The sequence below is a fragment of the Helianthus annuus genome, chromosome 16 (assembly GCF_002127325.2).
Source record: "Helianthus annuus cultivar XRQ/B chromosome 16, HanXRQr2.0-SUNRISE, whole genome shotgun sequence".
Lineage (NCBI taxonomy): Eukaryota > Viridiplantae > Streptophyta > Magnoliopsida > Asterales > Asteraceae > Helianthus > Helianthus annuus.
This window is the reverse complement of record NC_035448.2, coordinates 189,627,961-189,644,099: the sequence shown is the minus strand read 5'-3', so window position 1 is coordinate 189,644,099 and position 16,139 is coordinate 189,627,961. Positions and strand designations below refer to the sequence as shown.

Here is a 16,139-nt window from a genome sequence, read left to right as displayed (position 1 = left end):
ACAAACCCTAATTCGTCTAACTGTCTGTGTAGCTCACCATGTTTGATGCCATCATCAGAATCTTTTATGATCGATGGACCACACAGAGGAAGAAGGAGCTGGTGTTATTTGAAGCTATGTTGTCAAAAGCGAGTTAGGCGCGCGCCTAGGCGCTCAAGTGCAGCTAAACCGCCTAGTGGAGAGCTAGGCGCAAATCTGTAACGTATGGTTTTGTAAAAAGGTTTCAACTTTACAAATCATCATTTTATTTTTTGTGTCACATGTAACGTATGATTTTCTAAAAAGGTTTCAAATTTCCCGTAAAAATAGTTCAACTTTACATATCATCATTTTATTTTTCTTTAATTCTCATAAATGAAAGAAAGATACTCTATAGTTATAATATCTTTATTTTTCATTGTAAATATAATATTTATATATATGTTTTGTAATTATTTAATTATAACATGTTATAATATTTCTATTAAAGATAATAAAATTTTACAACTGATAAATTCATTAGTTAAAATTTTATATGATTATCAATTTATCACACAATAACTATCACACGTAGTGGTATCTTGGGGTGGGATAAGGCTTATGACCATTAGGTTATGGGTTCGATTCCCACAAAGGGGGTTTTCCCAAATTTATTACGTTTCCTCCTGAATTGGTGTATAGGCATTATTGCCTAGTGGAGATGGATATGATCGGGTGGTTTTGCTGGTGGCACGATGATACTCCAGTGGTCCGTCAATGATCCAAATTTGCCGTTCAAAAAAAAAAAAGTAACATTTTATAACCGAATAATTACATGATTATCATGAAGCATGAAACTTGTCATTTACATTATTTGTAGCAATTATTATGAACTTGAAAAAGAGATGAAAACATGAACCAAGATGAATTTGTTTGGTAATATATTGAGGTAAACGAAAGAAAAAACACATACAATTAAGGATGAGTTGGACCCAAAATTTCTAGAAATCAAATTTAGTGTTTTAGGCTATTAGTAAAACCATACCTAGTAAATCTCACAAATAGCAATGCTACAAGATACTAACTTCCGCTTAGTCATGAAAAAAGTGATACGTAAGATGTATATTCTTACTGTCCAATACTTGGTTTTGTTTGGTTTGGGATAACTAGAACCCAGAATCAAAAAATTAAAACCAAAAAGCCAAATTTGAGTTCTAACCCAAAACTGAAAACTTAACATATCTCTATTAATATACCAACTATTCATAAGTTAGTTTTACATAATACACCTATCTCATTGCACTATAATGCAATGGAACTAGCATTCCATCTTATCATTTCTACTCTTTACAAAAAAATACTACACGAAATACTCGAGTGGGATTGAGGCTGGTTGGAAGAACTAACATGAAATATAAAATGTTAACTGATTGCTTCATCTTCAGACAAACCCAGATGGCGACGCAAAGCAAGACTGTAACATCAAAGGTGAAAAGAAATAGTGTTAAAGAGTTGAGTATTGGCATTCTGAAATTAAGGTTATTGATGGAGTAATTTCATTTTTGTTTTGGTCAATTCCACGTGACATGACTACTATACGCTTTGTTTTGATCCTAAATTACAACAAAACTTTGGAGTCTTTTTAGAGTAAAATACCATTTTCGTCCCTGAGGTTTGGCCAGTTTTGCGACTTTCGTCCAAAGGTTTGTTTTTCCGCATCTGGATCCAAAAGGTTTGAAATCTTACCATTTTCATCCGGCTCGTTAATTTTCATCCATTTTTCTCCGTTAAGTCAGGGGTATTTCTGTCTTTTTTGCTAACTTCAAGGGCAATTCAGTATTTTTCACTTTATGTGAAAAACCGAATACCCCTTTCAGTGACCAAATTGTCCTTTAAGTTAACAAAAAGGACGAAAATACCCATGACTTAACAAAGAAAAATGGATGAAGTTAACGAGCCAGATGAAAATGGCAACATTTCAAACCTTTTGGATCCATATGCGGAAAAACAAAACTTTGGACGAAAGTAGCAAAACTGACCAAACCTCAGGGGCGAAAATGCCATTTTACTCCTCTTTTTAAAAACTTAATAAACTTTGAATGTCAAGATCCAAGGGTATAAAAGTCATTTGACATGGAAGACTGACCACTACACAATCAATGGTTCAAGAAGTAAGTCGGGCCAAAGGTCAATGGTGCACCAACAACTTAAGAAGCTAAATGGAGGTTTCAGATGATCATACCTGCAGTTTTTAGGAGGACTCCAAGTTGGGCTTGAAGACGACTTCATACTAGAAGGAAGAGCCATGAAGTTTTTCCAATCTTGAAGCATGATATTAAGATCATGAACTTTGTTTTCAAGACCAACACAGCAATTCGCATGCATTGTACATACTTTTTCCATGTCTTTACTAGGTTCACAAAATCCACCAAAATATGTAGTATCTAGAAACCTTAAATTCAAGTTGAGGTCTGTAAGTATAGGATCAAATTTGATTTTATTAAGGACATCCTGATCATGCATGTTTGGATACAATTCTCTTGACGTGTACCAGTACTTGTAAAACTCTATTGACCGGATATTTGACCGTACAAAATTAAACCCTCCATTGGGTATATTGCTAGAGACGTCAGTTGAATTTCCAGAGTAATGATCACATGCAATCTGAAAATCGGCATCTGGATAGAAATGTGGGAAGGGATCCCTGAACCACATGACATCAGCATCCTGTAAGGAAAAAAACGGAAAAAATCCAATATCGAAAACATAAGTAGGTTATATTTATCTACAAGGGGTCAAAAGTCTAGATATAAAATAATCAGTAAAAATGAACCTAAGTCAAATGGGTCCAAAGTCATACAAAGTTTATTCTACTGTTTACAATCTCTTAACTCGCTTTTATGTTGGGGTTAACACAGGTTTGATCTGAACATCATCATCTTGCAGATGATTCAAACAATGGTTTGCAGCGGACTTGTTTGACATAATTAACAGATAATAAACAAACGAATGGACAGACAATTAACGAAAGGAAATTGAGTGTCTTGGTAACCATAAAAGTTATCGGTTAATACATATATATACCTATGAGAATGACGGTTGTAAGAATTGGCGGGAATAACCGCTATATTGAAACGGTGCCACCAATTCGTCATCTCGGTTCGATAATTAATCACGTAATAAACTAAAACATCCTAAAATATATAATAAACATACATAATTAAGTTTATAATCTAACATACTCCCCTAAACTTAATTATGTTTAGAAGCATGTATGAGGACATTCCGGGTCGTTTTGCCTGCATCTTCTTCATCCCTTCCCAGTCATTACCGGCAAACAAAGCATAGTGATGGATCGCCTCTTCATCTTGAATATCTCCGCCCCTTTTCCTTCTTCATGGCAGAGATCCGATGAACCTTTGTCTTGTTCCACCATTTTCTTATCCATCGCTTTTCCTTGCACAGCCCTGAACTTGTAGTAATAGATTAATATGTCCTGATACATGGCATACAATGTCCTCATCAGTTCTACAATATCATATTCATAACCCACATCGTTTTCCACTACTGCCCAGCGGTCGTTGGCCGACATAATCTTATACCCTGATTCATCTTCCTTCAAACGAACGGTTCTTTTCATGATATTCTTGTCTTCATGAACGGTTCCGGTCATCGGAACATCATCTTGCATATCGCTTTCAGTTACGAAGATATACGAGTCTTCATCTTCTTTATCGTTGCAGTCACCACCGGAATCGTAGTATTCCGTTTGTTCGATTGAATCATTGTGACCTTTCTGATCACCGATTGGTTCTTCCTGATCTTGCCGATCGTAACCAATCATATGGACATTCGGGGTGAAGCATGCCCCATCGTGAACATCTGTACTTGCCGGATTCAACATCGAAATGTCTTCTTCGTCATCTGAACGTCTCTTGAATTGTTCCCCGTCTTCGTGAATACTACGGCCCATACCATAGCCGTCTTCAACCCTTTCATGGCTGAAACTTGGGACACTTATTTGTCCGTATTTTAACTTCTGGGAATCCTTATCGATTCCGTCATCTGATTCACGGTCTTCGCAGACGTAATTCATTATTGGAACAACATCTTGTTCCACGCGCAGCCTCCTTCGTCTTTCGTCTTCGTACACTCTGTTTTGTTCATCATCCGGTTGTGCCCGGAATCGTATAACATCGATCGATTTTCTTCGATCTCCCACCGTGGCTCTGATACCACATGTTGGGGTTAACACAGGTTTGATCTGAACATCATCATCTTGCAGATGATTCAAACAATGGTTTGCAGCGGACTTGTTTGACATAATTAACAGATAATAAACAAACGAATGGACAGACAATTAACGAAAGGAAATTGAGTGTCTTGGTAACCATAAAAGTTATCGGTTAATACATATATATACCTATGAGAATGACGGTTGTAAGAATTGGCGGGAATAACCGCTATATTGAAACGGTGCCACCAATTCGTCATCTCGGTTCGATAATTAATCACGTAATAAACTAAAACATCCTAAAATATATAATAAACATACATAATTAAGTTTATAATCTAACATTTTATTCAATATAGAAGATACTATTTAAGGGAATTGGTGAAAAAGGCCCTAAGGATAGTGGTTAAGAGGCGAAAACATGCATCGTTTATAGTTCCTTAACAACTTACAATCTACCATCTTGAGGTGGTTATGTTTATAATACAATAACCAATGCATGATTTTACCTCTTTAGCACATCCCGTAGGGATGTTGTTATCAAATCCCTTTATTTTAGTAATAAAAAACAACACTTATTGATCTTTGCAATCTTTACATCCGTTATATGGTTATGAATTTTCTTTATTATTCATAAAAGAAACGGGTCAATCATGATAACTGAATGAGGTGTGCAGCACAGAGTCAATGAAACTGAAAGAACTGAATAAGCTCAAAAAAATACAGTAGCTATGGTTAATTTCAACCGCAAGTTCATCAGCATACATTCTAAACTGAAGATTTTTCCGTGTGACTTGTTAATGTTTAGTCATTGTCATTGCGATTGTTATCGTCAATCTACTGGTCTTGTTTATTAATTAAATGCTACAGATCATATGGACTTTTTCATGTTGTATCTTCCACATGCCATTGGCATCAGTATTAAACTTAATCATATAGTACCTATGTTAGTTGAGGTTTAAAGACTGCATTGTATGCGTCAATGTGTTTACGTGTGTGTGTGTGAGAGTGAGAGAGAGAGAGAGAAGAGGATCACCGTAAAAAGAAAGTTGTAACCCATCTCAAGCACAGAACGTAAGAAATCAATACGTCGCCACATCATCTTCAAGTAATCAGGGGTCATAAAATAGGCCTCTTGAGAGAAATCAACCCCCTCGGTAGTTAGAGCAAAGCAATGTGTATGCACCCTTCTACAACTTGCAAATGCCTTCTGATCTAAAGTAATAATCACCAAATGATTCAAAAGTCTACTGGTGTGGTAGCCAAGCCTAAAACTTGTCAGAAAGAGATCCAAAATTGAATTATTTGGGTCAGCCCAAGCCTCATTCAAAGTTGTTAAAATAACCGTGTTGTCTTGCATAGAAGCCGCCTTTAAAACTGCTTCCAAGCTAGTATCATCACTGTCCTACAATTGGTACAAAAGCTGTCATGAGAGCATGTTGTATAATACATCACATGCTACTGTCAATGCACAATAACAACATAACAAATTCACAATAGCTTATGGTTTATAATCAAGTGAAGCTTGTTAGAGCCTACATTTGTATTCCACTTTGTTTTAGACAAATTTCATAGAGATCTCTTCATACAATCACACATTTACATAATTACATCCCCCTAAAATCATATAATCTCAATCAAATTTAGCTGTTTACAAAGATTATTGAATGCTATTTTACATGTTTGGTGCATCTCATCTGCATACACGATAAACCTGATGACAGAATGATTATTGAACTTTGTATAACGAATAAAGCCTAAAGTATGCAATCTGTCACAGCTTAAATTAAGTCTACATAGTCAAAACTGATCACCAAAATGTTTATAATGATTAAATTAGCTTTTTACAAAGATTATTGAATGTTATTTTACATGTTTGGTGTATCTAATCTGCATACAGCCATACACCATAAACCTGATGGCAGAACGATTACTGAACAGAGTATACTGAATAAAACCGAAAGTAAGCAATCTATCACAGCCTAAACCAGGTCTACATTATCACTACTAATCTGATACTCCTTTATTCATAAAAGCATAAAATCCTAATAAACTATTCACAAAATCAAAACCACAACATGTAATAACCGATAAATAACTGTTACAGCAACATCTAAATTTAACAAAACAATAACTGAATTAGAAAACTAACCAACAACGAGTTGAACTTAATGGCAGAATGATTATTGAGCATGGTAAAATGAATAAAACCTAATGCATGCAATCTATCACTGCCTAAATTAGGTCTACATTGTCACTACTAATCAGTAATCACCTAAACTTTCATAACAATCAAATCAGCTCCAATACACATAACCGCATAAACTCCTATAAACAATTCAAAAAAAATCAAAACCACAACACATAACTACTAAGACTAGAAGGTATGGGGGCCGGCTGAGGCCCGGCTAGGACCGGCGCCGGTCCCCCACACCGCCCCCCTGGGCTCGGCTCGGCACAACCGGCCACCCACAGCCGGGGTAGCCAGACCTTCTTTCTTCTCTTGCCTCTCACATATACCTATACATACATACATATATATATATAAAGGGGTTCATCCCCCACCCCCCTAGGTCCATCCCCTCCAAGCCGAGCCTACGTGGCGCCTACGTGGCGGCTCATCCCCTCCAAGCCCATCCTCTCCATACCCTTTAGTCTAATAATCAACTTTTACAACAACAGTTAAATTCAACAAAACAATAACTGAATCAGAAACCTAACAGACAACGACTTGAACTTAATGGCAGAATGATTCCTGAACACAGTATAACGAATAAAACCAAAAGCATGCAACCAAATTAGGTCTACACATAAACGCATAAAATCCTAATAAACACTTCACAAAACCGAAACCGAAACCATAACATATAACTACTAACAATCAACTATTACAAAAACATCTAAATTCAACAAAACGATATTTAGATCAAAAACCTAACCGACAACGAGTTGAACGATAGTGCAGAAGAGAACACATCCGTAGACGAAACTAAATAGTCCGGTAGTCGGATCTGGCATGTATCAATAGCTCTATAGAGAATGAGATAAGAAAAACCGAACAAGAAGAACAACAGCGCGGCGGTGCGAGCACGGTGGAGGACGGTGAGCGGTTTAAATTCCGATAAGTAGCCACGCAGCATTTCTCCGGTGAACAGACAGATGTAACCGGAAACTGTTGCCGGAGATGATGCTGGAAGACGGCTTGTTGCTATTGTACGCGTCCGGTGCGGTAGTTCCGGTCTCATCGACAAAATCCCCACCGGTTTTGGGGGCGAGTGTGAATGAGGGGGAGATCAAGGACGGTTACCGAAAATAAGCGCAACTGTATATGTATAGTACGGAGATCTACGTACAACTGATATGCGTAGAGTACAAGCTTGTCGATGCAATTATAGAGATAGTTGATTACTTGATTTTGTCGGTTGATGTGAAAATTCGCGTCCTACAGGGAACGACGTCGTGTTTAGAACATAGTTAGGGTGAAGGGGGCGTCTTCGGGGGATGGAATCGGGGAAGGGTTTTACCGGTTAGGGGTGTGCCGCCATTAAGGCGGGGTATGAAATGGGGGAAGCAAATGGGGGTGGAGGCACCGAAGAGAGGGGGAGGAGAGAGAGAGGAGAGAGGGGACCAATCACAGCTTTTCTTTCTTTTTTTTTTTTTTTAAAAAAAACCAATTCACCTAATAGGGGAGTGGCGCCATCAAATGGGGGTGTTAGAGGAGTTTAAGAGGGGAGTTGACGTGGCACACGGGGATTGGTTTGGCGTAAGAGAGGGCACTCACCTATTAGGTGTGCACCCCCTTCACCCTTAGGTGACCCACCGCGCGTAGGCCTCGTATGGGGAGTGGGGACTAGGCGTAACACTATATGGTGTGAGGTCTTGGGTTGAAGGCAATGCTCGACACGTGATGAAGATGAGATCTATAAGGTAATACTAAAAAGTTAGGGGTGTGATGTGGCGTGGCTTAGCTTGACGTGACTAGTCACATAGATTTTTTTTTTGTTTGGCCGTTGCTACCCCTAACGGCGAGATCGAACCAACCAAAGCCAGCCATGTCACCCATTCCCCCGCCTCACGCCAGACTCAATCCCTACGATAAAGGGGCAACGCCATGCCCAATGCTTGCCTGGTGTGGTGTAGCCAGCGTTAAAGCCAAACCGCCGCTCCAGCCCACACCCCACAATCTAAGGCACAAACAAAGCGAGGGACTAAGAAAAAAAGTTTTTGATTGAAAGAAATTAAAATATATTAGATATAAAAATAATACTATTATTCAAATAAAATAAATAAACACTATTTTATAACATTTAATACGTTTTAATTAGTAACGAAAGTTCTAAAATAGTGAAGATTCACATGTAATTTCAAAACTTAAAAGTGTTAAAATTCTAAAACTTCTAAACTATATCGTATGTCTATAACTGAATGAAAGTTGCTTTAATTGGTATTGTGAAAGCTTAAATATTGTGAAGAAGAACAATGAATTTTCATTACATAAGAAAAAGAATAAACTGGTATTTAGTGCCCCTTATGAGTTAAAGAGTTAAATTGAGCGTCAAGAAACTAGAAGTGCAATTAGTCTTGTCTGGAAAATGCGTCTAGACGTATGAAGCGAGGGCTTTTAATAACTATGATTTAGAAAGCTTATTTTTCATCAAGCTAGTGTACCTTATTGATCTCGTATTATGTTGGTACCAACCAAACATATACAGTACGATATTCGATTTTAGATTTAGCTTAACATCGAAATGTGTACTCTGCGGCACCATACTGGTTTAGGACTTTTAACGATAACATACCAAATCAGTACTGACCAAATATATACGGTACATTATTGATATTAAGTTTTAGTTTTACCTAATAATACGATACCGATACCTTATCTTTGAGAATGAGATACCTACTCTATACGAAAAATCTTTCTATCTTTCTAACAATTTTGATATATCAAAAGCCAAAAAATTGTTTAAGACACGAGACTGTGAAATTAGTTACAAACGTGAGTTATACGCAAAATCCTTACATATGTTAAATAGATTCTTTTTATGTCAACGTTAAATATCATAATCTCATTTTCTAAGTTCGAACGTGAAGAGGTATGATCTCAAATCCATGCATACATGGCAGGGACCACATCACTTTTCTTCAGCAGAGTGCCTACATCAGCAGAACGCATCTAGAAGCTTTTGGAAGAAATCGCATGTGACAAAAAAGATGATCTCCCAGACATAAATGACGACACGTATCACCTATAGATGGATGCCAACTGGACCTGCAACATATCTAGAGGACAGACCGATAGCCACTGCCATAGTACGCGTAGCTGGACAAATGGGGGCGCGTCGCGTCACCCACTACCCTGACAACAACAGAGGGGACAAAGAGGATATTCCCCTTGGTCGGACAGCTGGCGCCCACTGGCTAGCTGGCAGGTCTCCTCCTCCTCCTTCATCCTTCGGCTATAAATAGAGGACTCCTCCTTCAGGTTTAAGGATTTTGCTCTCTCACTATTTCACCCTTAAGACACACTATTCTCCTCAGAACAGGACTTATTCTCACGCCGGAGGGTGGTCACAAGAAGAACCCCCTCTATTCTCCTCCTTGTGGCGAGTCACCGGTGTTCTGTTTTGCAGGATTCCAGTTATTGGCGAGTAGAGGAAGAGATTGAACCCTAGTATACAAGACAACTCAGCTGGGATAACCTTGTGTTAACCAGTGTTTCATCATTGACGCCCACCGTGGGACTCGAACCCACGACCACAAGGTTAAGAGCCATTTTAACGATAAAATTTTTGACATCTTGTATGAGCGAAAAAAATATCCGATGTATATTTTCTGCCAACTTCGAAACTTCACTTAAACGGAAGACGTTTTTTTTTATAATTTAAGTTTTAAAATTAGATTGGAAGACGTTTTTTTTATAAAATGAGAGCATGAAATTGGTCATTAGTGACATCTGAGACAACAACAACTTGGAGCACCATTGGTTAGAGACTTCAAGAATTACTTTCAAGAAATGAGCAGATTGCATTTTGGTGAAGGTAATAAGTTTGTGATCCGTGTATTTTAAATACATGTTATTATAATTATAACCTTATTAAAAAGCAACTAATTTATGCATATGAGAGTTGTACAATTGGCTTTGGGAGCTTTTCAAAAAAAATTGGAATTTTCCTTTTTGACTTTAAAGTTTTAAACTTTGACAATTTAAGTTTAAAGTTTTAATATTTGTTTCATTTTTAACCTTAAAGTTTTAATCTTTGACAATTTAAGTTTATAGTTTTAATCTTTGTTAATTTAACCCCTTTCATTAATTTGATTTTTTACTTCTATTTCAAAAGTTTTCATCTTATACAATTTAACCCCTTTGATTAATTTGATTTTTCACTTCGAATTCAAAAGTTTCCATCTTTTGCGATTTAACCACTTTGATTTTTTACTTATGTGTTGTAATCTTGGCTTTGGGAGTTTTCAAAGAAAAAATGGTTATACATATGGTTGTTGTAACCTTGGCTTTGAGGATTTTTAAAAAAAAAATTGATTTTTTTACTTTTCACTCAAATGTATTTCATAAATTACCTTTAACGCAAAACTATTTGTTTTTTTTTTTTTTACTTTTAACATAAAACTTTTTATCTTTTGCAATCTATGCTCACAACTTTTTTTACTTTCAACTTTGGCCCTTTATAATTTTCATTTTCCGCAAATTTTTCGCTTTATGCTTCGTTCTAAATTTTGTGACTAAACACATCGAAACGTGCGTCTTTGGTTTAACGTTTTTACGTTTCGTTCTAAATTTTGCGAGTTAACACGACGCAACGTACGTGTGTGGGTGAACGTTTTTACATCGTCTATTTTTTCCCGTTTGAATGGTTCAACATAACGTGCGCGTCCTAAATCGACTTAGTTATAACTAAAGAATCCCCGGCACATTGCGGCGGGTCGTAATTCTAGTTGTTATAAAAATGCATTGATATTGTTATAAAATATAGAGTAAATTGCTAAAATCGTCCCTGAGATTTGGGCATGTTTGTTATTTTCATCCAAAACAATTTTTTTGTACAATATAGTATTTTACTTTTGGGATTTTTTGCCATTTTCATCCAAATGTCTGTTTTTTTTTTTTTTTGCCAAAATCGTCCCTGAGATTTGGAATTTTTTTGTCATTTTCATCCAAATGTTTGATAGAAAAAATAAAACAAATTAGATGTTTGTATGAAAATGGCAAAAACTCTCAAAAATGAAGGACTATATTGTATAAAAAAATTATTTTGGATGAAAATGTCAAACATGGTTAAACCTTAGAGACGATTTTACCAATTTACTCTAAAATTTATTACTTTCATGAGTTTTCCTATATGATATAGCTTATATTGAAAACGTGCTAGAACGATTCAGTTAAAATTTTAAAACATGATAAAAGAGAAATTTGATCAAATACGGTTAAAGATAAAATCATTCGCGTTGACAAAAAAAGGTAAAAGAGTAATATGGAATTAGTAGTTGGGTAGTAGTTGTTAATCTCATTTTTGTTGTTGGTAGTTCCAACTATGAAACCAAATCACATAATATAAAATGAGTAATAATTATAAGTAGTAGTTTCACCAGCGCTACATGACAGGAACTCAGTTGGTATTGATTCGGTATTGAAACTTGTTATAACAGCTGAAAGAGAAAACTAAAAAACTAAAGTCGAGATGCGACTAAAAGGATATGGACACGCCTTTTATATCAATCGAAACCCATTAAAAAGATACCGGTTCGGATACTACCAAAATTGGTACCGATGTTCGGTTGAAATCGGTTCAGTCTTCACATATCGATACTCGTATAGTTTACAATTAGAAAAATGCATTTTTAATATTATTATAAGCACTCATATAGTTTCCGATAAAACAAATAAACTCCTATTCGTTATCGGTTTGGTTCGATAGCGACATGATATTCATTTTCAACAAAATTTAAATTAGAAAAAAAAAACTCAAATAAATATAATATTAAAAATTTAGATTTATTATTGTTACAAAAAGTTAAATACTAAATTATTAATTTAAAACTTAATTTAAAATATATTTAAAATGCTCATTACTGTTCATGAGCATTTAAATTGATATGTTTAATAATAATAACAATAATAATACAATAAGGGTAGGGATATAGTAAAAAATGTCTAAAATGTAAGAAGGGTAAGAAGTATTTTGAACCATTGGATATTTGATCTAATGGTTGAGATCAATAGGGTATAAAAATGTAAATTGTGTTTTAATTATAGGGACCTTATGTAAAATTGAAAGGCAATAGTGTCTTTTTCAATGTTTGAAATATGGTAACCATATCATACACGACCAAAAACTCCTACATTCACTCTTTTTTTCCTTAAATATAGGAATTAATGATTCACCTTAATTGTAGGAGGTCTTTGGTTACATATTCGTCATACATTATCATAAAGAGAACTGTAATCAGATTCATGGCGTGGTGTTTTAAAACAACTGAATAAAATTGACTATGATTCAAGTCATGGTGTTTTATCTGGAGACATTGTTCATGGCGTGGTATTTTAAACATCTATGATTCAAGTCATGGTGTTTTATCTGGAGACATTGTTCATGGCGTGATGTTTTAAACATCTATGATTCAAGTCATGGTGTTTTATCTGGAGACATTGTTCATGGCGTGGTGTTTTATCAATACAAAACATTCCCAGATTTTAAAACACCATGACTATGATTCAAGTCATGGTGTTTTATCTGGAGACATTGTTCATGGCGTGGTGTTTTAAACATCTATGATTCAAGTCATAGATAAAATACCACGTCATGAACAATGTCTCCAGATAAAACACCATGACTTGAATCATAGTCAATGTCTCCACTTTTTTAAAACACCACGCCATGAACAATGTATGATTAAAAGATGTTGCGATTAAAAGATGATGAAGAATATAAAACAATCAGATGTATAATGTTTCCTAAAATTTCTCCTAATTCAAAATTCGATTCAAACCTTAAAAAACTCATCGGCAGTTTTTTTTTTTTTTTGGCAGTTATTCTTGGAAATCAATTAAATGATAAAAATGTCAAATTACTAATATATCCTTTTAAATTAATTAGGATAAAGGACACTTGTCATTCCCAAATTATTTCTCACACTTCTCACAAAAGTCCCACTTTTCATAACAATAATAATAACAATAATAATAACAATAATAATAATAATAATAATAATAATAATAATAATAATAATAATAATAATAATTGTAGATTTGTAGCGGATCGTATTGGCTGAATTATTTTTCTAAGCTCATGAAAAATAAATGAAAACAAATTGTCGGTGGAATTAGATCAAAACTTTATTTGGAATCCATTTGGGCTTCAACTAAATCATGTGATTGGGCCTAGCTAAATCATGTAGGCCATACGTTGGATACAAAGTAGAGGTGCACAAACCGAGTTTTTTCTAATACCCGGGTTCGGGTATATACCCGGATACGGATATGCCCGGGTTTTAACTTTTCGGGTATTGGTCATACCCGGGTCGAGTTAGGGTCCGAGTTTTGGCAAGAAATTTATACCCTGTGTACTTGGGTTCGAGTTTTCAGTACCCGGGTATTAGAATACCATATTTCCGGGTCCGAGTAGGATTCGGGTATTGGTCAGGTAGGGTTCGGATATTGGTCGGACATGGTTCGGGTATTGATCGGGCATGATTCGGGTTCAGGTATAGATCGGGTTTTTCGATTCATTTTTTTTAGAATAAAACATAGAAATATAATGGAAACCTTTATATTTACATATTGTACGTCTTGAAATTTGCCCAAAAAAGTCTCACAAAAGTTCTAAACGTTCAAAAAAAGTTGTTGTACACAACGAATCCGGGTATTACGAAAACCCGGGTCCGGGTATTACGAAAACCTAGTTACAGGTATTACAAAAACTCGGGTACGGGTTTTATGGAAAAACGGGAATGCTGAAAACCCAGGTATGAAAAAACCTGGGTTAGGGTTCAGGTATTGAACAGAATATGCATACCCGGTCCCTACCTTGCGGTCAAGGTTCGGGTTCGGGTTTAAAAAACCTGTTTTATCTAATACCCGGGTTCGGGTTTTTTTTCGGGTTCGGGTTTTTTTCGGGTTCGGGTTTTTGTGCATCAACCAAATTAGGGAAAAAGGAAAGTCACGTGATGGAATAAAAAGAAAAGAGCAGCAGGACAACAGGGGTAGGGCTGAGCATGTTACGGTTCTAAACCTTCAGAACCGGGGAACCAATCTGAACTGTTAGATCCAAACCTGAAGGGGTAAGGTCCCAAAAATCCCACAGAAAAGATATGGGACCGTACCACCAAACCGACCTTTCAACCTTTTTTGACCTTGCGCGGCCGCGCATTGGTCTTGCAGAGGGAAGGAATAAATTAACGAGCGATAGTCGCGCGCCCAAAGGGAAAACTGAACCCTTGCGCCGCTTTCCATTTAACAAGGGTCAAAACCCTAAAACCAAAACGTCCACCCAAATATCCAGACTTGGATATTATTTCACCCAGACTTGGGATCTATCCAACTGTGTACACACTAAGAGGTGTCACACCAGATTACAGCAGTAATCTTCTAGAAGAAATACAATCGTGCACCACCCCGACGGTTATAACCGTCTGGACACGTGTCATCATCACAAACATTCCTGAAATCACAACGATAGCATGTAATTGGAGAATGATCTCCACTCAAACAACTTTCCACGTGGCAATTCCCCAACCGTGGATCAAGTCATGATCCGTGTGCACTCACGTCGGATCAAAGCAACTTAACGAAGAGTAAAAAGACTTAACGGAAAGAAAGATAACCGCTACGGTGTTAGCATCTTCCGTTATCTTTTCAATAACAGATTTTCCCTCCCAAACTCTCGGTTATAAATAGGAGAATTATCCAGGTAAAAATTCAGATCCAATCTCACTACTCAATTACCTTTATCTTCTCCATACAAATACTTATTCTCACACCGGAGTCGGGTCAAGGAGAGAACCCTCTTCTCCCCTTGGCGAGGCTAACGGTGCTCTGTTTTGCAGAATAGCCGGAGAAGAAGATCGATCACCACTGAACCAATTGAGAGAGAACTAACCTTTTATGCGGATTCAAACCCCCTGGTCCAACTGATTCCGATCTGTTGAACCAGTGTTTCTTCATTGGCGCCCACCGTTTTCTCAGTTTTTCTAGTTCCTATCTCGTTTCGGTTCAGTTCATCTCATTTGTCTGTTTTTCCATATGGCAGAAAATTCATCTTCTCACCGACGATCCGGTCCTCGACCAAATGTCGGAAACAATTTACCAGTCGAAGGGATGGTAGAAGAGGCCTCAGACGATAATGAGGTTCAATCTAATGGAGCAAATAACCATGTTACTCCAGGGATATTCCCCATAAATCCCGCCCAATCAATTCTACCACCGGGGGAAACCCCGATATCATGGTATGTCCGGTCACAAGGAGCATTAAATGCAGTGTATACACAATTGTGTGCTCAAACCGCTCCTGTAACACAATCACGAAGGCCGGGATCTAGAGCTCATGCTTCCCAACGAGAGGAATCAACAAATGATGGAACGAACAGCTATCAGAGACAACACCATGAGTCACAGCCTCGTCAAAGGCAATCAGTTCATGATAGGTTGGGATCTCCTTGGGATGCCCACACCGATGAATCTGACCAAACATATCGTTTGAGCGCAAACACCAGCGTATTCAACAGGCTGCACCCAAACTCTAACAAATCCAGGCCTCGAGCGGTGTACAACCCTGAGGCAGAACATAATTACGACTTAGTTTACCGCCCTGCAGAAGCAGCGGTGCATTCTTGTACTTTTGGTCTGGTTTCGGGTCTTAAATTTAGGTGAACATGGTTCCTGGTTTGGTTTCGGTTAAAACCGACGGATCCAGTTAAAGAACCGCTAGAATCG

General features: G+C 36.8%; 1 protein-coding gene across 2 annotated transcripts; it reads right to left on the bottom strand.

Annotated features, from left to right (window-relative positions):
• Positions 1 to 1,173: 1,173 nt before the first annotated feature.
• On the bottom strand, positions 1,174 to 7,702 carry LOC110914928 (uncharacterized protein At4g15970). Of its 2 annotated transcripts, none has more exons than XM_035984985.1 (4): positions 7,127 to 7,702; positions 5,229 to 5,592; positions 2,201 to 2,685; positions 1,174 to 1,432 (listed from the first exon to the last, which is right to left on the bottom strand). In XM_035984985.1, exons 1-4 carry the CDS (start codon positions 7,435 to 7,437, stop codon positions 1,381 to 1,383), a joined length of 1,212 nt encoding a protein of 403 aa, XP_035840878.1. In that variant the 5' UTR covers positions 7,438 to 7,702; the 3' UTR covers positions 1,174 to 1,380. The 2 variants fall into 2 exon arrangements, with proteins under 2 accessions (XP_035840878.1, XP_022015228.1); XM_022159536.2 differs by having other exon boundaries at positions 5,229 to 5,597; positions 7,132 to 7,699.
• Between the last annotated feature and the right edge of the window lie 8,437 nt (positions 7,703 to 16,139).

Coding starts and splice junctions, on each gene's coding strand:
- LOC110914928 (XM_035984985.1), bottom strand. CDS start 7,437: ATGAGACCGGAACTACCGCACCGGACGCGTACAATAGCAACAAGCCGT. Junction 2,686..5,228: donor GTTACAACTTTCTTTTTACG/GTGATCCTCTTC, acceptor TTTTCCTTACAG/GATGCTGATGTCATGTGGTT. Junction 1,433..2,200: donor AGTCCTCCTAAAAACTGCAG/GTATGATCATCT, acceptor TTGATGTTACAG/TCTTGCTTTGCGTCGCCATC.